The sequence below is a fragment of the Kogia breviceps genome, chromosome 3 (assembly GCF_026419965.1).
Source record: "Kogia breviceps isolate mKogBre1 chromosome 3, mKogBre1 haplotype 1, whole genome shotgun sequence".
In the NCBI taxonomy this organism is placed as follows: domain Eukaryota; kingdom Metazoa; phylum Chordata; class Mammalia; order Artiodactyla; family Physeteridae; genus Kogia; species Kogia breviceps.
The window spans coordinates 79,527,578-79,555,089 of NC_081312.1; the positions used below are offsets into that span (position 1 = coordinate 79,527,578).

A 27,512-nucleotide genomic window follows, 5' to 3' on the forward strand; every position below is an offset into this window, starting at 1 on the left:
GTCTGGAGCTTTCCATAGGATCCAGCAATCCCACTCCTAGGCATATACCCAGACAAAACTATAAATAGAAAAGATGCATGAACCTCTATGTTCTTAGCAGCACTATTTACAATAGCCAAGGCACGGAAACAGCCTAAATGTCCATCAACAGATGCATGGATAAAGAAGATGTGGTGGAATACTACTCAGTCATTAAAAAGAATGAAGTAATGCCATTTGCAGCAACATGGATGGTTCTAGAGATTGTCATATTAAGCAAAGTAAGTCAGAAAGAGACAAATACCATAAGATATCACTTACATGTGGAATCTAAAATACAACACAAATCAATATATCTACAAAACAAAACCAGACTCACAGATATAGAGAACAGACTTGTGATTGCCAAGGGGGAGGGAGGGTAGGGAAGGAAAGGGAAGGATTGGGACTTTGGAATTAGCAGAGGCAAACTATTATATATAGGATGGATAAATAACAAGGTCCTACTGTATAGCACAGGGAACTATATTTAATATCCTGTGATAAACCATAATGGAAAAGAATATGAAAAAGAATATACATATGTATAACCGAGTCACTTTGCTGTACAGAAATTAACACAACATTGTAAATCAACTATACTTCAATAAAAATGTCTGGAGCTCTAAGGAATGATCTAGACTAAGGAGATAAATTTGTGAGTCATTTGTATATACATAAGTGGTAACTGAAGTCATATGTATGGATGAGATTATCTAGAAAGGAAGTACAGCATGAAAAGAGAGCCTAGAGCTGAACTCACACACAAGAGCTCAGCATGCCCGGCAGCCTTCATGCCTGCCTCTGCTTTCATTCTTCTATCTGCACTTGACTTATCACCAGTTGACCTACCTTTTCATCTTGGCACCTCCTGACTACATGGCATCGTTCACACTATTACACAGAAAGCAGCACAGGGTAGTGGTAAAGAGCCAGAAAACCTATGTTCAAAATTTGGTTTCGCCAGATCCTAGTTAGTTACTTATCGTTTCTGTGCTTTGGTTTTCTCATCTATAAAGAGAGAATAATAATAGCATCTGTCTCATAGGATTATTGTGGGAAGTAGAATTCATGTGAAACCTTAAGAATAGTTTTGGCACATACCTCGTAAGAACTCAATAAATGTTAGCTACTATGATGATATGTGCCAAGGCAACTACCAAAGCTAGCTTCAAGTCATCATCACTGGCCTAGAACCAGGGTGGGTAAGAAAGGAGCTGGAGTGAGGGGTGAGTTGAAATAGTATTCAATAAGATAGTCAGGGATGGCCTCATAAAAGATAATCTGATGAAAAAGAAGCCAGACATTCAGAGGCAACATCAAACACAAATAAGCTTGGTATGCTGGATGGACATAAGTAAAAAATAGTCTGGCTGGAGAATGGGGAAAAGGGAGAGAATGACAGGAGAAGAAGGAGATGGGTTCTATCATATAGTGCTCATAGACCACAGTGAAGAGCTTGGATTTTATCCTCAACTTAATGTAAAGTACTGAATTATGTAATCAGATTTACATTAAAAATTTTTTATAGTATTATGGTAAGACCATGTAGCATGAGATCTACCCTCTTAACAGTACTGTTAAGTGTACAATTTTTAAGTGTACAATATAGCATTGTTATCAATAGGCACAATGTTGTACAGCAGATCTATAGAAGTTATTTATCTTGTATAGCTGGAACTTTTTATCTGTTGATTAGCAACACCTCATTTCTCCTTCCTGCCAGCCTCTGGCAACCAACATTCTCCTTTCTGCTTCTATGAGTTTGACTATTTTAGATACTTCATATAACTGGAATCACGCAATATTTGACCTTCTATGAATGACTTATTTCACTTAGCATAATGTCTTCAAGGTTCATCCATATTGTGTTGCATATTGCAGGATTTTCTTTTTTTAAAAGGCTGAATAATATGCTATTGTATGTATACACCACATGTTTGTTATCCATTCAGCCATCAATGGACATTTAGGTTGATTCCACATATTGGCTACTGTGGAACATGAGAGTGCTACTATCTCTTCAAGATTTCCATTCTTATGGATAAATACCCAGAGTGGGATTGCTGAACCATATGGTATTTCTATTTTTATTTTTTTGAGGAACCTTCATATGTTTTCCATATGAATACCATTTTGCATTCCCACTAACAGTGTACAAGGGTTCCAACTTTTCCACATTCTTGTCAACATTTGTCATCCTTTTCTTTAAATGGCCATCTTAATAGGCATGAAGTGGTATCTCACCGTGACTTTGATTTGCATTTCCTTGATGATTAGTGACATTACCTGCTGGTCATTTGTGTATCTTCCTTGAAGAAATGTCTATTTTAGTCTTTAGACCTATTAAATTCAGGTTACTAGTTTCTTTGCCTTTGAGTTGTAGGAATTCCTTATATATTTTGGAAATGTACCCATTATTAGATATATGGTTTGCAAAAATTTTCTGCTATTCCATAGTTTGCCTTTTCACTATGTTGATTGTTTCCTATGCTGTGTAGTAGCTTTTTAGTTTGATGAAATCTCACTTATCTTTGCAGATTTATATTCTTAAAAGTTCATCTTAACATTGTAAAGCAACTATACGCTAATAAAAATTTTAAAATAAATATGTCAAAAATTTCTTAGAAAAAATGTCAACTTGAGTACTATGTGGAGAATGAATGTTGGGGGAAAAAGGCAAGAGGAGAAGTGGGGAAATCAGATAACACAGCTGTTGTAAAACCACGGAGAAAGATGAAGATAGCTTGGAATAGGATTGTGAGGGTGGGGAAGAAAAACAGACTCTGACTCAGTTCTAGGAGTAGAAGGGGCAGGATTTGTTGGTGCATACAGTGGATGAAAGAGGAGACATGGAAAATCCCCAGGTTTTTGGCTTGAACAACTGGGTGAATATTTATGATGTGAGGAGGAAGACTGAAAAAAATGAGTTTGGGACATGGGTGGAAATTAGGTCAAGTTAGTAAACTGTTATGTTGCTTACTGTCTTTTACCCTACATGGTAAGTCTGGATATTACTCACATAATTCTGGTGACTGTTTCCTTACATTAGTACTGAGGATCAGCGTTCTAAAATATTCTTTGCAACATTTGAAGACTACAAAATCTTGATCATGATTTCCTGTGCCCCTGTAAGATCACAGGAGCATACAGCATCATTATGCTGGGTCCTATTCAATTACATTGCCTGCTTCATAGAGTACCACTAGTACAATGCAACAACATATTCTATCACTATCTCTCAGATTGAGAAAAACCATCTACTTTCCCAGTGTTAGAATTGAATGATCACAATGGAGTTAGTCTAGCCTATTTCTTGACCTGAGCAACAACAAAATAGTCTTGTTTCCAAGTCAAAACATTTTTGAAAGTGAGAGAAGGAGTTATTGATAATTACAGGTAAAGAATATGCCTGGGATTGTCCAGGCATATTGGGACCTATGGCCACTCATTTCATAAAGCATGATATTTTAAAAATGAAAGTCCAGAACAGCATATGGTTTCATTTAGCTAAATCAGGTGGTAAAATATAAAGAATAATATGAAAGGAAAATCAGGAATTCTGCATCTACTTAATGTTCCTTCTTTTCTTTGTCTTCTGTTTGATTGATTTAAATATATTTATTTGATTGATTTAATAACTGATGTTTTGAAATGTCTGGTTACATATCTGTGACTTAGATTTGTGGCACAAATCCAGATAAGGTACTCATTTCATTATATCATCCTAGGTCAGATACTAGTGCTTTAAAAATATAAAGAGAAAAATAAAATAAAGAGGATGCTACAGACATATCATCTATACATTCAAAAGAAAAACTAAAAGTATTTCAAAAACCAAAATAATAAAATTATAAAGATTAAAAAAACTAATTCTAACATTTATTGTAGTTAATAGATAACATACATATATTAATAGGTTTATTAAATATATGCATACAAAGGAAATATTGTTTACAATTAGAATAAGACATCATGCCTAAGCTAAATCAGGCTGAATACCAAATCTTTAGTAACCAAAGGGAAAAGGTTCCCCATAATGTAAACATATACTTGGGGGTGTTTATTTTCTCATTTCAGTTTCATTTTCAAAATATGCTGTATTTTCTGTGAAACCCATTTTTCATCTGCCCAATTACTAGCAATCTTTTTTCTACTATCAAAAATGATCATTTGTTTCTTTATTATAGTAGATAAAACATCCTTTCATTGTTTCAGCTCACAAGCTGCGCAGATCCTACCCACTGTTCTTGCCTCCAGCACTTCACATTATTGGTGTATTATTTCATGCATGCCCTACTCTTTTATCAATTGCTTTTGAAGTAATGTTAATAGACTAGAAAATTGAGACATTTATGAAGTATAGGCAGTGTTTATGAAAAAATCCATAAAATATGACACAGGCAAGACAAGATAAAAGCAGCATTTTAATAGATTATGGCAAAGGGATCCTGTCAGAGTTGACAACTGACTCCTTCGAGATCACTAATTTTCATGGGATTAATTCTGTGGTATAAAAAATGAAGTTAAATGTCCTAATTAATCTGTAAATAGCATACCCACAATTAAACCTTGTGGCCCCTTCTTGGATTAGGGCTGCAATTTTTGAAAAGTAATTATCTCATATTCATAATGAAGAAAGTTTTGCTGTTTTCATTTTTTTTTTTTTCTCATGGCATTGCAACTAAAAAATCCACCTGGATTTCAACTCGAACAGCAATCTTCTGATAAGAAAATCAGTTCACAGCTTGGTGTGCAGCCACATCCATTAGACTTGTAGGCGATATGATTATGAATGGTTTATAGATTAAGAAAATAAAATTTGGAGAAATGGTACAGGAGTGAGGTAGTGGAAGAAAACCTAGAGTTTCTCCATATTCGAGCAATTGTTCTTTATTCCACAACTTATAGCACCCAGAAAGGTATTTAGTTCCCTTCTGTTATGGAGGTGATAATATGTAAGGCCCTGTCTCTAACACAGGAGTTAGAAAGTACATTATGTAGGAGTTAGAGATAAAGCTGTTGTCCAGCTTTTCCTGACACTGTGGCAGGGTGCTCAAGAAACGTTGGTTCCATTTCCCTTCCTTTCTTCCCCTTTAATATTTGAGTTTTAATAATATGTAGTCAGATGGAAATAAAAATTTATGAAATATTATTTTTGAATATTTTAAAAAACAATGTTAACAATGCATACTAGCCTTTATGATTCACATTCATTATTTCATTGCATCCAGACAACAGCTCCAGAGACAAGCATTACTGCTACCACTTTGTTAAAAATAAGGAAACTGAGGCTCAAAGATTTTAAAAGAATTACCCTAATCATATGTATATGGTAGGTGATAGAACATATTCTTGCATCTAGTTCTCCTGACTTGAAATTCTATGCTTTTTTCATTATAAGAATACTGTGAGTTTATGTCTTTGCAATCAGAAATAATCTGTTGATACAGTAAAATATTCTATCAGTTCTGGTGAAGAGAAAATTATTCAAATCAGTGAGCTACCAAGTTAAAAAAGGGTTTAATGACTACTTACTTTCCATTTGGACATTCAGCTTTTTGGAGGAATGGGAATATATGGAACCATCTTTTTTTTAAGGAGGACAGATATTTTCTTCTTTGAATCCCATGAGAAAGTAGGATTGTGAAAGTTAATCACTTTTTTCATTGATCGTCTATGACCCTGGCAGTAGGTAAACTGTGGTTGTATTCTTTTAGAAAATAGTGCAGCAACATGGTATAATACTATTGTATTTGAGAGAAAGATCTTTTAAATTGCTATTACTTGGCAAAGTAGTACCAATATTAGGAAAGCAGATACTGACATTCTCAAGATGTAACAATGTCATTTTCTGATTGTTTGTAGTCTTAGTATAAATGGTTTAAATATTTTGGCTGAACTGATCAGTTGATGTGGTTAACATGATTAAATGACTTATTTATTTGATGCTTAACTGATGGAATCCATTTCACACCAGAGGAATCTTGCAGTCTACCCAAAATCTTTTGCATTTCTTATGAGAAAATAAGGAACCGAGAGACAGGAAGTGATTTGCTCAAGATCAATACAAGTTATGTTGCAGATTCCTGACTAGAACTCACTTATGATTCCAAGTCCAGGTTCCCTTCCAATAAATCATCTTATCTGATTTTATCGGACTATTATTCAGTCGAAACCTTGGCTATACATTGAATGGAACATTCTTCAACAGGTAAAACATTTAAGAACAGTTAGGCCCAGTATTATAAACGTGATTGCAAAGAGAAGTCCTAAGCTGACAGAAAGAGAAAATAAAATATGGCACCTTTTTCATCTCTAAACTCTCTAATACCAAGAAAACACCTTAAAGCCCTTGCCTTGGGTAAAAAATATTTGAAATGCCAAATCTGGTTATTAATTCATCTCGATGTGTGTCGGGAAGGATTACTAAAGTTAAGTATATTCTAAGCCTGTTTATACCCAGCATTACTCCTAAAGTTCCAGTAAGAGTGCCTATTTTTATTTTTATTTTTGAAGTGACACTAACCTGAGAAGAAAGAAAAAAACAGTATGTTTCAGCCATTCTTCAAAGCTCATCCATGAAGCTATTTTGATGTTTTTTTTTTTTTTAAAAAGGAGGCAAGCTGCAGCTAAATTAGATAGCTTCACTCTCACATTCTCTGAATACAAATAACAAAAGAACGTGATGTACTTACAGAGTTTAATAATCAAATTTGAAATCCTGCTTATTTATGCAGTTACTATGTCCTAGAATTGAAAATAGACAACCAGTCACAGAGGATCACTTTTAACATTATTGTCTTCACATCTTTATTTAAGTGCAAATGGGGAAGCCTCCCTGTATGGCATGGCACACGCGACAAGGAATTTTCACATGGCCAGCCCATGTGGTCAGTAATGCCACAGAGATAGGCATAAAGGTTTTTTATTTTTAAGTACTTAATACTCCTTGCTAAATAAATAAAGTTGGGTATCTCCGAGTCAAAGAGTTGATTCTACTATATATGGTGGGTGATTCATTTTAAATATCTTTAAATGGTACACAGTGACTCTTTTCTAGGGTATGTAATGCCTCCATGTAATTATCAGTAACATTTCTTATACTCACAAAGTGTTCAATATCACTGATAGAAGACGATGACCACAGTCTTAAAGAAAGTAGAAATATCTTTCATGACTTTAACTGCAACATACTCTGCACTAGCAAAATGAATATTTTCCAAACCACTTTTGTTTTAAGTTCCTGATTACTCCCATGACTCAAACCACTTAGATTTTATGTTTTAGATTACTCCCTTTTACATTCGATTACCACATCAGAAAGGTCATAATTGATTTGAGATCTACCATCTCTCTGCTTGCCACAAAACCACCTGTGTTAAGAGTTTGAGGAATTTTGATGCAAGCACAGAGGAAATTATAGATTCCTCGTTATTGTGCTTAGGCCATTTTTAAAACCTACTTAAATATCTCACATCAACAGGATTCTATATATATTTCTAAGAAAGATCAGTTACCTTTTATTTTTCAACTTTTATAAGAAATTCTGTCCTTTCTTACAGCCATCAACCAGAAGACACAAAGTAAAATAACATCAAAGTAGAAATAGAAAATTAGTATGGTGGAACAGAAACACATATATTGTTAGATCTCAAGGGTCAACGTGGTAAATCAAGTTGTGTAATTTTTTTGATGGTTATTCTGTAACTCTTGTGTTAGGTAATGGTATTGTTGGAACAGTAAGCCTTTAACATCTGTGCACTTTGGATCACCTTAAGCCAGCTGGTTCCTCTCAAAATTGCTCATCTTTTGTTCTTATTAAGTTCTGACCTCGGCCCCCAGCCTTAAGACAGCTATGTGCTTTCTGCAGCCAGGATATCCTCTTCAAAACTGTCAGACAATTTCAAATGATTGATGTGCTAGTCTGGTGCTCTGGTATTTTTCCCTTTTGTAAGTCTCCAGTAAATCTACAGCTCATTCTATAAGAATGCTAATTAGGTCTACTCTTACTTAACTTCATGCACATTTTTCTTGTTTTCCTGTATCTTTGGAGGCAAGCTTGAAATTTATAACACAGTGTGTTTCTAAAAAATTTTTTTTACAATATTACATACAAATAAAACACATTTTCCACCAAAGGAAACAATTAAAGCAGTAAACTTAGTTGACTCCCTTCCCTCCGGAACTGTGCTGCATCCACTGGACAAATCTGAAGCATATTTCCTAGGTCCACTCTGAAAATTAGAAATCATTTACTCACTTGCCTTTTACTCCTTTTCCCTGTTACTTCTTACTATTTTTACTCTTATTTGGATGGTGCTCTACCCCTTCCCTCATGATCAGAGGCAACTAGTACAGGAGGTCTTGGACTCCTTTATCTCTGAAGCCATTTTGGTTCTGCTCCAGAGGATCACTGAGGGAATCTCATCTCACAAAAGCCATGTGATTAACTGAGTCACAGTCTTCTATCAGGCAAAGCCCAAGCAAGGCAGAATCTGGCTCTTTTAGGTTGTTAAGCTTGCTTCCTTACCATAGAGATGTTTTCACATAAAGACAGACTTCCATCAGTCTCAGGGCATTAATTCTAAATCTCTTGGCTTAACACATATTGTACCACATTTCCCAAACAATCTCATGATTGATTGTCCTTTCTGGGCCTTGCATAACCCCTCATTTTGAGGCTTAGAACTGAATTTCTGGCTTAAACTTTTTGCTTTCATTCTTGACCATATTTGGATTTTTTCCTCTAAATAAGTTACCTCCCTAGTAAACTGCTGGGCAACTAAGGTTCCCAGAGCCCTATAACTATAAGGAACACATCCAACATATGCAACCTGAGTCCAAAAGTAAGACCCGGGTATCTTACAATGGATACCACTGGGTTAACAAACACAATTGGAATACAGATGGACAATTAGGAAAAAAAATATCTATTTAAAATTTACTTGTATGTAAGACAATATTCTTATTCTTAGAAAAAATACACACTGAAGTATATGAGTAAAAGATCATGCAACTAACTTTTAAAAGGTTCAGAAAAAAATGTGTGTGTACACGTATACACACATACATAAACACATTCATAATATATACATGGCATATATATATACACATATATATAAACACATACATACACATATGCAAAGAGAGAGGGAGAGAGAGCGAGTGAGCACACTCATCTGATAAAGGAAATGGGGCAAAATGTCAACAACAGGTGAATCTGGCAAGAAGATATATAAGTGTTCTATGTACCATTCTTATTTTCACAGTTCTTCAGTGAGTTTGAAATAACTGCAAAATAAAACCAAAAAGAAGCAAAAATTGTGCTTCAGAATGCCAATAGCTTTTACATATCAAGACAGAGTCAACTATGGTGAGGGGATGGAAAAGACCTGAGGAAGGCAGGGGAATTTGTGCAGGAGACAGAAATCTCTTAATTGAAGTGCATGGTGGTCAAAAAGAGAAAGAAAATACTTGGAAAACTAATAATTGGAAGGGTAATTCCTAAAAAGATGAGAGTACATTCATATGCCCAGAGAAGATTTCTTTATTCTTTATATACCATAAACATTAAGGAACTGAAATATTTGTATTTTATGGGGACGTGTAAAAAATGACTGTGTATTAATGTCTATGCTATTTGTACTTCTACACACTAAATGTAATACATCTAACTTGAATGTAACAATAAGAGGATCAACACTATGCATAGAGTTAATATGTGCTTATCTGAAACTTAGCAGATAAAGAAAGAGTGCCAAAATAAACAAGCTGAAATGAGAAGGGACGTTCAAAGTACATTATTGTGTTACTGGAACATCTGGTACTAACACTGTCAAGTTTACATATGTTCTCAAATACTTATTTATGTAACAATCAAATGCTAAGCATTCCAGCTGCACTTGTAAACTTTTTATGAACTGAAGTCATACGCACAAGCTCAGCTAAACATACTTGACAGAGGGAGGAGCGTGAGGAAACTGTTAACTCTCGGAACTGAAGTTTCATTGCAGTACGACCTTCTGGCAGTGTTATGGACCAGTGTTTGGTGTGACAACTAAGCTGCTGGCTCATGTGAGATTCATTTCATTCTAGTAAGTAGAATCAGAAATATCCAATCAATGGGTCAAAATCATGATTTAGCAGCTACCTTTTTTGGACATAAGTTAGTCAGGAAAGAAAATTGTATACAGATTAAAAAAATAAAGCAACATGATGATATTGAGTCATTAAGAAAAAACATATTTGATACTAAAGTGAAAAAATATTTTCCTCAACACATCCTAGAGCTAGCACAGGTAGGCTGATGGATTGTGGCAATGTATAAATTAGAAAAGACAGCATAAAAAGAGGAGGTGCTTTTGTATGGTAATCATCTGATATTGCTCCTAATGAAAATTAATGTGTGAAACTTGCCTCCTTAGCGACAGGATAAACAGTAACTATCTTAAACCCATTTTAAAGAGTACAAAGGCAAGAACAGAGGGAAATAAGTATTTCTACGCTGTTTTTCTCTTCTACTAACAAAAGAAACTGTATAGACATATTTCCCTAATCACTGTTTTGATCCAATTTCTAGAGTATGCAATATTGCAAAAAGGAACACACATAGTTCTTTATTTTATGAACAGAAGATCTAAAGTGATTTCTGCCAGGTTGAGGTTAAAAGGACATATTTTGTGGGAAAAATATGAATCTCCTCCCCCCTTGATCTGGCCAGCAAGATTCTGAAAGTTTCCTTTAGAATCAACCAGATGTTTCAGAGTGATGCGATCTTGAGGTGTGAAAATCTGGAATCTATGTGATCTTCCTGCATGTACTTTACTTATGCCAGCACTTGCAATCACAAATCTTGGGCCTAGAAAAAATCCTTTCTTTCCCCCATGTAGCTTTAGAATAGTGGCTTTCAACCTTATATATATATAAAAATCTCAAACCTACGCCCCTCCCTAGACCAATTAAGTCACAGTGAATCACACTCAGGAATCAGTCCCATGTGATGGTGCCAAGACTGAGAACACTGCTTAGAATGAGGATGGGCATTCTTTAGGGATCATGGGATTAGTTTTGCAAATATAGCATTTTTTTTTTTTTTTTTTTTTTTTTTTTTTGTGGTAGGCGGGCCTCTCACTGTTGTGGTCTCTCCCTTTGCGGAGCACAGGCACCGGACGCGCAGGCTCAGCAGCCATGGCTCACGGGCCCAGCCGCTCCGCAGCATGTGGGATCTTCCCGGACCGGGGCACGAACCCATGTCTCCTGCATCGGCAGGCGGATTCTCAACCACTGCGCCACCAGGGAAGCCCTTTGGTTTTTTTTTTTTTTTTTTTTTTTTTTTTTGCAAATATAGCATTTTTGAAAAATCATTTGGAAGCACTAGGTGCTCTCCATGCTCTGACTTTTAATAAGGTCTGGAATCTGGGATTATTAACACAACAGCTCCGATTCTTCAAAATATACCTCTTCTCCCATTTTGAGAATACCTTAAGGGCTGGCAGGGGAGGATAGGCAGTCTAGACTTCTAAGCCCTACTGTTTCCTCCATTTTAGCTGAAGAAGAATGGTAAAAGAACAATGGATTCTTTTCATGTTTGAAAAATTATGAAAAAAAGTAGTAAATTTTGCCTATAAAACTACATTGTTCAATCATAAAGGTGATGGAGAGGGTGGGGTTTAAGTGGGATCTTAAATCATAAGGAGAACAGGACTTAATAATGTTTTAAAAATGCCTTTTAGAACTTTTTGAAACAATGTGGCATATATATGCAAATTTCTGGGCAAACACTATCAGCCAATGGAATAACTAGAAATCAACTTCAAGAAGAGTGACTCTAAGTCCCCCTCTGCCTGGACAGTTCCAGGTTATACCTATTGTCTCAGAGTAGTTACTAATAGTACCTTCTTTGACGCTCAAAGCATCTTTTTTGGATCATAATTTACATTATAAGGAATTAGAGAGTTTTTATTGAGCAGAGAACTCAGTCTAAAAGTAGAACCAAGATACATGAATTACATATAGTAAGTACTTAACAAATATTAGCTGCTATAAGATTATTGTCATTATTATTAATTCACAAGCAACAGGTTTTAAAGACAGTCTATGTATGAAAAGGAAACAAAAATGCACACCGCAAGATTTCAATCATATCTACAATTGAATAGTTTTTCTCTACATTCTCACATGTGGTCATGTAGTGTCATCTTTGAAAATAGATGGCAGTCTTCTTACTCTTTTTTTGTATACAAAAATGTAATTCAAGATAATTACAAAAGGCTTTTTGTCTTCAAAATGTCAGAGGGATTTGTATAATGTAAAGATAGCTTTTAAATTATTACCAAATATGGCCTTCCTTACGATTATTATTATCCAAGTTTAGCAAATTACCTTCAATGCTTTGGGACAAGAAGGCAAAAAAAAAAAAAAAAAAAAAAAAAAGACAGGAATGGCATTTAGATCTGCTTTAAATACAGCTATCTGAAGTGTTCTCTTGTTTTGACTCATTCCAGAAGGAAAACTTAAAACAATGAGTAAATGAGTATAAGTTACAAAGAGACATATTTTAGCTCAACATAAGGATTTTTAAAATAGAGTTGTCCAACAGAATGGTTTGTTTCAGGAAATGATGAGCTCCTTTGCTGAAGATATCCAAATTGAGACTGGATAAGCATATGCCAAGGATGCTGCAGGAAACATTTCTGCACTGTGTGGGAGATTAGCCAACAGAAGATGATGTCTTAGGTTTCTTCCAATGCTAAATTTGATAATCTTATGTCTATTCCAAACATTAATAACTACTTTAATGATACAAACTCTGAGGGCCTGGTTAAGAAAATGAAAAAGAAGAAAAACAAACAAATAAACTTCTCTTGGGTTCCAGGGAAAGGAGGCTATATGAAGAAGCTTTTTTTTTAATGCTAAGATAAGAAAAGCTAGTACATTTAAAAAGTATATGCTTTATGATGCATGCAATTATTTTATAAGATTTAGTACAAACAATAAAGCATGCATTTCTACAAGTAAATGAACTGAAGAATAAGAAATCATTTGCTGAATTATTAAGTTACACCAAACAAGAGAATAAGAAGCTAGGCAGAAAGCCACTGAAGGACTTGCTGAGAAAGATTTTCTACAGTCTTACAGTCCTAGGGGGACAAAAACTATAGTTCAGAAACTTCCAAGTGGGAGAGATCTTGATTAAAAACTCCAGGATCTCAGTTAGAAACCCAGGTGTCCACAAACTAGAAAAGCAGAGACAAACAAAAGGTAGATTGAGCATCACCAAATCTGCAATTGAGTCCTAGAATTAGAATATGGTAATCTGTCAAGATTCTATTGGAAAACCATAGATCCATAGAGAAAGATAACATTATCCAGAGCCACTACAGTTTAGCAAACATAATATTTGATACAAATAAAAAAATAAGAAAACAGACATGACACAAAATAGGACAGGAGAAAAAATCAGATCAATTGATGATCTGTTTATTGGAATTATCAGGTTGGATAAAGAGAGCTATAATTAGGTTCAAAAAATAAATAACATGAAGAATTTATAAATTCTAAAAAATCAAATAGAAATTCTGGGACTAAAAATGTAATAACTGAAATTTAAAACTCAATAGGTGGGCTAAAGAGAATATTGGAAGATGAAGAGAGGATAAGTGATCTGAAAGAAATACCAGAAAGTATTTGGGTTGAAGTTTGGTGAATAAAAGAGGTGAAATACTAAAAAGTTTATAGCTTTAATATAAGATGAGTAAAAAAGTATACCTAATTGGCATCCTAGAGGAAAAACAGGACAGGAAAAAAAACTGAAGAAATAAAGGCCAAGAATTTCCAAAATGAAAGACATCAAGTCAAAGAAAACTGCAACAAGTCACATCACAGCAAAACTGCTGAAAAAAGACAAAGAAAAAAAATTCCAAATTACAGAAATAAGAATGATAGTTGACTTTTCAATGGTAATAATGAAAGACAGATGATGGAATGACATTTTCAAGTTGCTGAAAGAAAACCGTCATCCTAAGACTTCATACCCACCAAAAATATCCTCCAAAAGTGTAAGTGAAATAAAGACATTAGCAAACAAACAAAAAAGCAAGTGAAATTGTTGCCAACATATGCCCACTAAAATAAATACAAAAATGAGTTCTTCTGGAAAAAGAAAAATAATTCCAAGGAAACATAGAAATTCAACAGGGAGAGTAAAAACTGTGGGTAAATATAAATGAATACTGACCATACAAAATAGAAACTATGATGTGTTCTGAGGAATAAAACATAGATAGGACTAAAATGTTTGATAACAATAACGCAAAGAATGGTGATATATGGACTTAAATATTCTAAGGTCCTAGCATTTTCCAAGAAGTTTTATTAAATGTACGAAACTATATTAGGTTGTAATAAGTACAAGTTGTATGGTGTATTCTTTGGGATATGCACTAAAACATATAAAAGAATGTATACTTAACATGAAGAAAGTCTGATTAACCTTAAATAATGTAAAGAAGGAAAAAAAAGAAACACGAAACCAGTGAGAAAAGGAGAAAATATTGGGTTGCCCAAAAAGTTTGTTCTTTTTTTTCTGTAACATCTTACGGAAAGACCCAAACAAACTTTTTGGCCAACCCGATAATTAGATGATAAGTATAAACACAAATCCATGACTAATTAAAAGTAACTGCTCCAATTAAGTGGCAAATAGTTTCAAACTGGATTAAAATTACAGCTAGATGCTTCTTATAATGGATATTCTTTAAATATAAGAATAGAGAAAATTTGGAAGTAAAAGGATGAAAAAGTACATACCGTGGAAACACTAACCAAAAAAGTCAGTGCAGTGCATTTATTCTACTTTGAAAGTGGATGTATAGTAAAATGATATCCATCAGAAAGGGAAAACAATTCTAAACTTGCTTTCACATATCTTCAACTATCTAAAGCAAAATTGACAAAACTTAAAGGAGAACATAAGCCCATACAACCACCTCTCTCAATTACTGGTGAAGAAAGGAAAGAAAAAAAAAATCAGCAAAGCTATAGAAGATCTAAAGAATATTAAAAAAAAAATTAAAGTATAGTTGATTTACAATATTGTGTTAATTTCAGGTATACAGCCTAATGATTCAGGTTTTTGCAGACTGTATTTCAATGTTACATTCAATGTTACAAGTAATTATAAGATATAGGATTTAATTCCCTGTGCTATACAGTAAATCCTTATTGCTTATCTATTTTATGTATACTAATTTGTATCTGTTAATCCCATACTCCTCATTTGTCCACCCTTCTTCCCTCTCCCCTGTGGTAACCATAAGTTTGTCTTCTACACCTGTGAGTCTGTTTGTGTTTTGCATATGGATTCATTTGTGTTATTTTTTTAGATTCCACATATATGAGGTATCATATGGTATTTGTCTTTCTCTGACTTATTTCACAAAGCATAATATTCTCTAGGTCCATCCACATTGCTGTAAATGGCAATATTTCATTTTTTATGGCTGAGTAATTCCATTTTATATATATATATATATATATATATATATATATATATATATATATATATATATATATAAAACAACTTCTTAAGCCAGTCATCTGTTTACAGGTACTTGTGTTGCTTCTGTGTCTTGGTTATTGTAAATAGTGCTGCTATGAACACTGGGGTGCATGTACTAAAGAATACTTTTAATAAACCTTCCTTAATTGGCATACGTACAACCCTGCACCAAATAATAAAAGAATACATATATATATGAATCATTTACCAAAACTGATCATGTGCTCGGCCATAAAGCAAGCCTCAACAAATTGCAAGAGACTAAAATTATCTAGGGTACATTCTTTGACTATGTTAAGCTAGAAATCAATAACCAAAAAATTACAAATATATTTGTTTCATATTCCAAACTAAGACTATAACAAATTGGAATTAATTCATATTTAGTTTTAGTTAATTGCCAAAAAAATTTAAATAGTGTTTTAACTTTTCATAGATGAAATAATATATAGAATTGCTTTTTAATTATTTTTGCCTATATATCAGGTTCCCCTTTTAAAGATGTCACTATATATACTTGGGATCACTAACATGATAAAGATTATAGTTGAATTGAAAACTTTGTTATTACAAAAGAGCCAATTTGTCAACTTCCTTCACATATTTAGTTGATTGCCACAAAAACAAGAAAACATGTCTGCTAACTTTGATAGACTGACTATATGGTCCAATGCTAGCAGGTGCCCAATGAGAAATATTCTGAACATGCAGAATCTCTTTAGGATGAAAGAGACCATCATCAATCTTTATGTCACTCTGGTGGATAAGGCAATCTATTGAGAAAAGTACTTCTTCTGGCAACATAGTTTCTACACATACTTTGAAAAATAAACCAAATTTAAAGGAACAACATAAAACAAAAAACCAAACCAAACCATAAAACCAAAACCAAGAAAATCAATGTGGAAAGGATCTTCTCTTGTTGTAGTTCAAGGTCACTGATGGAACCTAAACATTAATTTCTTGTCCGTCTAAAAATTCTACTGAAGTGACAGTAGAAATATAAATCTAAAAATATATCTGTAGCAATGCTGCAAAGTTAGAGAGTACTACCAGCATGCAAGAATAGGAAGGAATTTATGGAAGGTATAAAACAAAATTGGGAAAGAAAGATTAAGAAAGAATTGCAACAAAGATGAGAATTTGCAGATCCAAAAAGGGAACAGGAAGGACATTATGGGCAATAAATTCTTATACTTTTCACCTCTTTGCCATTTTACCTGGGATTATGTGAGAATTAGTCCATTCACCCTTTCAGTTCAGTAAGCTGATCTTTGGCTGTTAAGTCTACTATATAGCCTGAGTGATTTTTTAAAAAAAATCACTAATCATTTCATTTTCATAGCAGCTTTTTTTAAAAAATTAATTTATTTATTTTTGGTTGCGTTGGGTCTTCGTTGCTGTGCACGGACTTTCTCTAGTTGTGGCGAGCGAGAGCTACTCTTTGTTGAGGTGCGCAGGCTTCTCATTGCTGTGGCTTCTCTTGTTGTGGCTCATGGGCTCTACAGCGCAGGCTCAGTAGCTGTAGCGCATGCGCTTAGTTGCTCCGCGGCATGTGGGATCCTCCCAGACCAGGGCTCAAACCCGTGTCCCTTTCATTGGCAGGCAGATTCTTAACTACTGCACCACCAGGGAAGTCTCTCGGGTTGGTTATTCTTGAATGTTTGCTTCTTGGTTATCTATTTATATTTGTAAGCAAGGATCTTGATTACTGAGCATTGTTACCGGGAGTGAATTTCAAGTGACAACATTCACCTGATTCTGAGAGTGACAATGACTACGTGGTGCTGGCCACATTGTCAGGCTGGTTTGTGTACACTGTATATCTTTGGAGTGGGTGTACTTCCTTGTCTTTTGGGGCCCATTAATCAGGGGAGACCCTACCTCATCAAAATCTCCTTTGGGACTCTCATATCTTATTTGGATTTCCAAATTTGTGGCTTCATCCTGTACACAGTAGAATCATCCTGAAGGCAGGACACTGGTGCAACTGTTCTACCACCCTAGCCAACCAGACATAACCTATTCTTCTCAGTTCCCTGCAGCCTTTTATCTTGGGCTTATTTATAGACTCCTTTTGTTCTGAAGGATATTTTCCATCTCTATGGAGTTGCAGGCTCCCTTTTGCTGGTATATGCCATTAATCTTATCCTATTTGCTTTATACCTCCCAGAAATTTGCACTTCTGATGGCACCCTTACCTGCTTTCTAAAGTTGCTATGGATTTATTATTGTTTTACATTTCTTCTGTCATTTCAATGAAATTTTGGTAGGATAGAAAGATAAAAGCTGTCAAAATGTGAGTCATCTCTCTTGAACCAATATATACATTTCTATGTCAGTTCACCTGAATTATCTGAGCAATTAAATAAATGTAATCTGATAGCACTTCCTAGTTACTGAAATGGGAGCCATCTGTCTTAATTCCAACTCTCCACTAATGTTTTAGTAAATTCATCCAGACTCTACTTTTTCAATCTTCAGCATAAGAAGCATACCCCATCCCTTCTCTACTCCTACCCTCTTTTGTATCTCCAATCTTTCTCCTGTGGGCTCTTCTTTTCTCTTAAAACAGATTTTAAATTTCCCTATTCCAAAAATATCTCTTCCATTTCACCTCCCTCCTATCTTTCACAGCCCTCACATTAACTCCTAAGCCCAAAGAGCAATAAACATTGCCAAACACTCACCCTTGAGGAAGGCTTCCTGGGAGTTCCCTGATCCTAACGCTACTATGGTCCTTGTCCTACCTCTATATCAACTCTTTAGTCTGAAGGTAGTGGGACAGTGGGGATTCTCTCAATGTTGTGTGGAAAGGGTACTAATGCCAAAGATAGAGAAGAATCATGGAAAATGATCAGAAATAGGAAGAAAAGAATGAAAAACAATGTTGAGGCCCTCATAAAGCAAACCTATGTTCTTTTCTTAGTCTTCATTTGCAGTAATGAATACTACTGAACCCTGACTCTCGTTAAAGGTATCTTCCCTAGGATTCCATGGTCCTACTTGAACTCTGTCCTCTTCCTACCTCTTGGATATTTCCTTCTTAGTCTGATGGGAGTCATATAGTGGGGAAGGTTTCTACAATAGGGAGGGAAATCTGTAGGAGTGTCAAAATATATATATATATTTTTAAAATTCATCAAAACTTTGAAGGAATAGATGGAAAACAGGACAAAGCGTGAGAAAACAGGGTTGGAAGCAATATGAATTGAAAGGTGGATTTAACCAGTTAGTTGGGAAACAAAGCAGAAATAACACTTGGTTTCAGAGCCAATGAGGTCTGAATAGGAAGTTGTAATCTTAGTGCTGCCTACGTGGTGGAATGGCTGGCAGATGTCAGGCTCTTAAGCCCTTAAGTGTAGCAAATCAGATGGACATTTCCAATCTTATCTGCCTAATGGGAAAAGAGCTTCTCATACATTGAGTCACTGTCCTCCACTGGTTCTGGGGGCAGATGGGTTAGCCTGCTCATGGCTGGATGCTGCTCACTGTGGCTACCTGGAATGGGCCTAGAGCAAGGCAGAGATCTTGGAGAAAGTACCAATTTCACTGCTTAATGCCACAATACTCTATTCTTTTATCCCAGGTCTACTAAGTCTTAAAGCATTCTCTCATCAGTAAATTCTTTTCTGCTTATTTACTTCTAGTGGGACTTGGGTTGTTCTATTGAAAAATTATTTTTATCTCAAAGCATGCCATGGAAAAAGTCTTTTAACTTTCTTTTGTTTTTAAAATATATGTCCCTAGTATAGTGTTCTGCATCAAAGTTAAATAAATACCTATTTCTAGAAAACTTCCTATAAAAAATTAACTTTTCTGTCAAACAACTGGAATTTCTTGAAGCATTTTATATTGTACAATCAAAACCATTTTTATTTTCTTTTTTCACTTTTAAAAAATAATTAATTAATTAATTATATTTTTGACTTGTTGGGTTTTTGTTGCTGTGCATGGGCTTTCTCTAGTTGCAGTGAGTGGGGGCTACTCTTCATTGCGGTGCGTGGGCTTCTCATTGTTGTGGCTTCTCTTGTTGCGGATCACGGGCTCTAGGCACGCAGGTTTCAGTAGTCGTGTGGCTCACGGGCTTAGTTGCTCCGTGGCATGTGGGGTCTTCCTGGGCCAGGGATTGCACCCATGTTCCCTGCATTGGCAGGTGGATTCTTAACCACTGCACCATCAGGGAAGCCCTTCTTTCACTTTTTAATTTGAAAGTTATATATTCCAAAATAATTGGAAAAGATAATTAAATATTAGCAAATTGTCCTGATTAGTCTTGTGCAGGCAAAACAACAACAAAACATCTGATGTTTGGTTGTTTAAGATTATGTCTGAAACCATTTATTTTAAGGATAATTAAAACAAGGCCAAATTAGAGAATTTGAAAATGACCATACACTGGAGGTATAGAGATGAGTTAAGGGAGTAAAAGGAAGAGTGTACTAGTTCCACGAAGATTCACTCTTTACCTCACTGCCAATGCCACTTTCTAATATTAATTTTTCTCTCCTCATATCCCAGAATCCCTTTATTTCTTAAGCCTTGCCATGAATGTATATCTCCATTTGTGAATTACTGACAATTGTTGTTAAGAAAGAGTAAGAATTGGTAAATAAGAGAGGGAAATAAAAGAAACCTGTGATAATAAACCATGCTAGAAAACATGAAAGCCACATAAATTTGAAAAACAACACAATCACTGTACCAATGGGAGAGAGAATGATAACGAACAGGTTTCAAATGCAGGGATATCAGAGCATGAACCTTGAATGAGGATTAAAGGAGATAACCAGAGAAGTGCCTGGTATCAGGCATTCAGGCAACTTTCCCTTCATGTAACAGTAGCAGTTACATACCTTGCAGGCAGGCAATGCTTGAAGGTAGTCACATATGCTGAGTTAATAGATGAGAAATCTTTCATGTTTTTCAGATAGAGATGGACCAAAATAATATATTTCAATTCCAATCTCTTAGATTTAATAGTAGCTGCAGAAGGAAACACATATCCATAAGTTTAGGAAAACTATGAAAATTATTAGTGATATCTTGAGTAGATTTTTTACAAAATACTTGCCATTTATAATATTTATATTCTTGACAATGGATTAGTGTGATTGCAGTGTCTGGTGATGGTATAATGCAGAGGTTAGCAAACTTTTTCTATAAAGGACCAGATAGTAAATATTTTAAATTTTTCAGGCCAAGAGGCAAAAATGAGGATATCATCTGGAACATAACAAATTATAGAAAATCTAACAAAATGTAGAAAACAAATTGCTTTGTTAACAAAATTCAAAATGGAATAATAGTAATTGAGATCATTAAAAAATACATGTCTACTAATAAGAAGAATGAAGTTCTCTTTTTTTTTTTCCTTTGGGATAACATTTCACTTAATAAGGGTTCAAAGTTAGTATTCCTTGGCATCAGTTGCAAATGTTCATTTGTAAAAATCCTTCTTAGCTTGTAGATGGTATCAAAATGGCAGCAAGCTGGCTTTGGCCTGTGGGCCTTAGTTTATTGACTTCTACACTAATGGTCTTTAAAGCTACCATAATTTGGCCTTTTATAAAAAATGAAATGTGACTTTAAACTTTAGGTTTTATGAAATAAAGCATCTGCAACTTACCAAGGTTTTTTTCCTGTATAAACTTCATGTTAATAAGATTAAATCAGTGAATATATTTTAAAGTGTTATCTTATGCAAAAAAAAAAAACCCATTGATTTTTATTTCAGAATACTTCCAATGAGTAATATCAATGATTTTAATACCTTATGTCTTAGCAAATGATAGCCAGGGTAAGGAAATAAACCATTACTGAAATTTCAATTAAAACAAATTGACCTAATTTCTGACCTCTTAAATTGCTTGTAATGTCCTCTACACTAGATCTGAGCTTTGTACACTTCCCAGTTAGATCCACTGAAATGAGATAAATCTTGATTGAACCAAGAAACTAAGAGGATTTAAGAAGATAAAGAGTAAGAAACCAGAATCACCATCTGTTGAGACTGAAGATTACTAATAAAACAGAAAAGGGCAGTAAAATTCTTGGGATGAACTGAATCCTGGGATGATCATTGACTTTATGGGACTTAATTATTAAGGAACTTGAGGGAAAGTACCTCTCTTTAAGGACGTTCCAGTTAGAACTTCTAATTTCAGGCAAAGAATGCTTAGAAGATAACTGAGCAGCTAATTATCCATAAAGCAGATAAAAGAAGTAGGATTTAATATATATTATATATTTTGAATAGAAGAAAATAGAAAACAAAATAACCTTCAAAGAGCCCCATATGAAGATCTTAAGCTGCTTTTAAAATTAATATTATTTCATTCTTATACAATGAAACATTAAGTCAAATATAATAATCAATTTGCTTCATGTACCAGCAAACAGCCATTCTTAGGATTCCGTATTTCCTTTTTTTATTTTTGTGGGCCACTAAGTTCACTTATTCAACATTCACTGGCTATATTCTTTCTTGAAGTACTAAGAAAAATGAATGTAAATTATTCTGAAGTGTTATAGCTTAACATGCAAGTTAATACTTAAAAGTGAACCAAAGTTTAAAAAAGGTAAAGGAAAATCCCTAAGCAAATATTAAAGATTTAGTATCAAAAGCTAAAAAAAGAAAATTCAATTTTTGAGGAATTTCTTGCTTCAAGAATTATGAAACATTTGACTATTGGAAGATTTTCATTTTTTGTACATTTCAAAGAAAAACAGACTGCTATTTTTCTGAGTTCAAGTAAAATTCTGTGGAAGAGTAGAGATTCAGCCCAGATGAGCTTTTCCCATTCCTTTCTGTTTGGTGATCCTTTGATAAATATGACACCCAACAGCATTTATACCTGGGAGACAGAGGATACCACTAACAGGCAAAGGATTTAAAGTTCCCACGTCAGAATCCTTCTACAACGTCTCTTAGTCTAGAAGTAAAGAGAATTAGGAACTTTCCTCACTCACATCTTTGGTTTAAACAGTGTCTGATAGCTGCAGAGAGATTTTGAATTGGAACTCATGTTACACAAAATGTATCTACATTTGGGATTGGGGCTCCCAACCCAAACCTATTCCTTGAGGAAGATGTGCAGGTTATAAGGGTTTCCTGCCCCATTTTCTGGCAACACCTGGCTGGTTTGCTTGCCTAATAATAACCCTTGGGATGGAGCTGCTTCCACTTGTGGTGTGTTTGGAGACACATATGTCTTTGCACTGCCATGTGGGAAAAACTAGGTGTCCTGCTAACATGCAGCTACTCTCAAACTACAGTAGATAACAGATAGGCCAAAAGGCCCACTATTATACACAGCTTCCCAGAAGTTGAAGCTCATCTGTTACTGTGGCCAATCTCTTTTTTCTGATCAAGTCTATACTGGGTAAATGTGCCAAGGAATGCAACTTTGGGACCATCAAGATACTCTATTGCTTTTTAATCCTTTGGAGATGATCCTTCCCATTATTCCCTTGTACTATCTAGGTTCATGACATTTTAATGCCAAGAGTTTTAAACTGAGGGATTTCCACATAGAAACCTAATTTTCATCCTAAAAATTAATTCATAAGAAAAAATTTTATTTATTTATGCACCTGTAAACCTCTCATTCCCAAAATGATTTGAGAAAGCCACTTGTGAAAATTTACCTTGCTGGTAACTTTGTTAGAATCTCTTGTCACACTAATGTTATAAACAAGAGATAATTGACCAAGACTCTGAAAGTGCTTAGTCTCTTGAATTTAGAAGACTATTTCAACTAGCCTATACTAAAACAAACAAACAAAAAACTGGGTTATGGATATTTGAGTGTGTTTTTAATATAATATTTTTGATCATTTTTGTATGTCTTGAACATCCCATAAATTTCAATAACAGTTAAAAGGCACACCATATTTCCCATATTGGTAAAAATAAGAGACATTAATAATAGCCAGTTTGGGCAAGTTTTAGCAAGTGTGAGTAAGCTTGAACTCATTAATAATAGCCAGTTTGGGCAAGTTTTAGCAAGTGTGAGTAAGCTGGAACTCTTATGCACATTTTAGTAGGCATATAAATTGGTTCAAACTTTTTGAATAGCAATTTAACAAAGTGTTCATAGTCCATATGTGTAATATGAAACATAAAATACAGCTTTTGGAAGACAACATGGTCTTCATGATCTTGAGATAAGGAAAGAATTTTCTTAAATGACACACAGAAAGCATAAACCTTAAAAGACAAGAAAAGGAATGAACTGTTCATCAAAAGACATCACAAATAGAGTAAAATGGGAAGCCAAAGTATCTGACACAGCTCACATCTAAAATAGAAAAAGAATTCTTACCAATTAATTAAAAACTATGACAGATAATCCTGTAGGAGAATGTACAAGAGACCTAAACAGACAAGTTACAAAAGAAGATATCCAAATGGCTAGAAAACATGATCAGAGAACTACAGATTAGAAATATATTGACATACCACTATGTACTCACTAGGACGGCAAATATTAAAAAGACTGACAACACAAAGTGTTGGTGAGGCTATGGAGCTAATGGAACCCTCATACACTGCTGGTGGGAGTTCAAATTGTTTTAAACACTTTAGAAAAACCAGCAATTCTACTCAATAAAAATGAATACACATTTGAACCAAAGATATGTACTAGAATATTCATAGCACTATTATTTGTAAACCCATAAAATACCCAAATGTCCATCTTGGAATGGATAAATATAGTACATCCACACAATATGAATACTTTTCAGAAAAAAAAAGAAAAAGGAAAGTAAAACCCTGACCATTTATACAACAATATGGATGAATTTTATAGCCACAATGTTGAGTGAAATGAAGTGGAAGAAGCCAGGCACAAAGAACACATAAGAATAAATAATAAATATTTACTTTATATAGAGCTCAAAAACAAGCAAAGCTAATTATCTGTGGTATTAATTGTGAGAATGGTGTTCACTGTCAGGAAAGGGAGAAGGAATAGTGACTGAGAAGGGCACAAAGCTGTGAGGAGGACTTCTGCAGTCTTCATAATGTTTTATATTTTGACCTGGGTAGCAGTTACACAGGTGTGATCACTTTGTAAATATTAACTAAATTGTATATTTGAATTGTGCTCTTTTTTGTGTGCTAATACTTCAACGAGAATGTAAGAAAAAAAGCAGTTTACGGATTTCCTAACAGAGATCCTCTCAATATCATTTAATTCATCCTGAGGCGAATGAACAGACGCATTTCTTCTTGCTTCTCAATCTGTACTGCCACCATCTTCTAATAAGTTTTGGTTGTATTATACCTGTGTTACTTAATATTTTATCTCACTGCCATTTCTGTATTACTGCATTTCTCTTTTTCCTTAGAGTGGAGAATGTAAGTCTGATAGCATCCAAGAGTCATTTTGGGTTGAAGTTTTTTCTGAATAATTTTATCCTTATTAACTGAAAACAATTTCCTTCTACTTTTCAAAAACTATTTCTCCTCTATACCACCTATTTCTATTCTGTTTATTTGAAACTGGGACTGCCCAGATTTTTCTTCCATGTCTCTCAATTTTTCTCCCATATTTTCCAAACTTTTTGTTATATATTCTGGGACATATCCTTGACAGGTAGGAAGTTATCAGATTATTAACTTATTCTTGTGGTTTTTTGTTGTTGTTGTTGTTGTTGTTGTTTTTTTGTGGTACGTGGGCCTCTCACTGTTGTGGCCTCTCCCGTTGCGGAGCACAGGCTCCGGACGCGCAGGCTCAGTGGCCATGTCTCACGGGCCTAGCCGCTCCGTGGCATGTGGGATCTTCCCAGACCGGGGCACGAACCCCGGTAGGCGGATTCTCAATCACTGCGCCACCAGGGAAGCCCCTATTCTTGTGTTTTGAACTATATTATATGCCTCTGAACATCACGTTAACCTCAGGTTAAATATACTTACTTGTAGGAATCCAAATAATTTTTGAATGAATTTATCAATATGTTTGGAAACATCTTAACTTTCACTGATTTTTAAAAAATTTCACTCAAATATGTTATTTAAACATAGTTAGTGAAAGAATAAAGGAAAAATAATGAAGACACTGCTTCTGGATAGTTAGAAAGGATTTTAAACTCTCCCTCCTCAAATCTTGTATAATGAAGACATAAAGTAATTAAATTGGATTTTTAAAAAATCAGTATGTCAATTTCTGAACATGACATTTAAAAGACATTCTATTTAAGGATGATGTTATTAATGTGTAACACACTTTAGACATGTCATTTTCCTATGAATGCCTTTAAATCAGCTTTCTTACAGAGAATTTTTGTTTTATGTCTGGATTGAAACATTTTTTGATTGTGTTAAAATGAACATATTTGTGGGACAAAAGCCAAGAAAATGTGTCACTTGGGGAAAGAGAGGAAAATATTTTGTTTTCTTTTTTTCTTGGGATATTTTTGTTTACAGAGTGAGCATAGGTTGCTATCAAACTTCCACATCTGAACAGTAGAGGTGACTTTGTCAGCATCACTTTGTTCCCAAAGTCAGTAGCTTTCCAAAACAGTGCAGTTGCCAGCTCACCTCTTTACTTACTGCTAAATTTAGACACTTTAACAAAAGTCTATTGTTCACTTTAAGTGGTATCATTTCATTTTTATGTACCGTTTGTCTAAGGTGAATTTATTTATAAGTAAGAATTAATGTTTTAAAGTGATTCTACTACTGAATTGCTTTAACAACAGTGAGAAATTATTTTCACAGTCACTAATTAAAAACTAAATGCAGCACCAGAATCCATCCAGTAAGTATTTGTTTTGCTTCAGCACTGAGAAACTATTATTAGAAATCCACTGGAAGTAATTTATTTTATAACCTATGACAAATGTCTACACTTAAATTTCTCACTTAAAAATTTAAAGCTAAGTAGCTTGAGAAAAATACCTGTATGTTTACTTAATCCTTCAATAACAGAATTAAAACATAGGTATATCACTGACTTCGGGAGAGGCCATATAGAACAGAGGCTAAAAGCAGAAGCATAAGGACCAGTTGCTTATGTGTATCCCACCAACTGACTAGTAGTATAAACTTGGCCTAGATAACTTCTAGTTAACCCAGTTTCATCATCTGTAAGATGGGGATAACAGTACCTAACTCACAGGATTGTTGTGATAATTGAGTTAATACAGGATCAGGCATATAGTAAATACTAAATAAAATTTAGCTAATTATTCACTCTTTATAGTGAGGAGATAATAGAAAATTGTCAGAAGATGCTAAATCAATAGAGATATTATTGTATTGTATAAAGTCATGTCATCTTCCAAAAGACCTATAAATAGAAATTCATAGGAGTAAGGGGAATATGAGGAAAAGATAGACACCCCACTTTTCCTTAAATCCAACAAAAATAGGATGAAGAATATAATAAAGATACGTATCAGTTAAATACAAAGCCATTCCTTCTTCTCACCATGCCTTCTGTTATTCTCAAAGCTTTCCAACAATTCCCTTTATGACTTCAAACATTTCCTGTGTCCTATCTCCCAAAGACTAAACATATACATGCAATCACATGAAGCTGAGGAACCTGTAAACCCTAAAAAGAGAAATAAAGGGTACCAAATGTAACAAACTCCTATACTTTTTCATCCCCTTGTGATTTTGCACTGGGTTATGTAAAAATTCCTCAGGTTAAGCTTCTAGTTCCCTAAGCTGATGTTTAGACCTGTTCTTTTTACAATTCATCCCAAACTAATATTTTTAATTTTTTAATTGAGGTATAGTTGAGTTATAATATTATATCAGTTTCAAGTATACAACATAGTGATTCAGTATTTTTATAGATTATATACCATATAAAGTTGTTATAAAATATTGGCTATATTCCCTGTGTTGTACATTACATCCTTGTATCTTATTTATTTTACATCTAGTGGTTTCTGTGTCTTAATCCCCTTACTC

General features: G+C 34.4%; 1 protein-coding gene across 3 annotated transcripts in view; it reads right to left on the reverse strand.

The window, feature by feature from the left end:
* The window catches only part of DPH6 (diphthamine biosynthesis 6), a 346,492-nt gene that overhangs the window by 116,226 nt on the left and 202,754 nt on the right, over positions 1 to 27,512 (reverse strand). For all 3 annotated transcript variants that reach the window (XM_067028913.1, XM_067028915.1, XM_067028914.1), the window contains exon 11: positions 20,437 to 20,566. In XM_067028913.1, the coding sequence (XP_066885014.1) occupies positions 20,437 to 20,566 (130 nt within the window). The remainder of the gene's footprint in view (positions 1 to 20,436; positions 20,567 to 27,512) is intronic.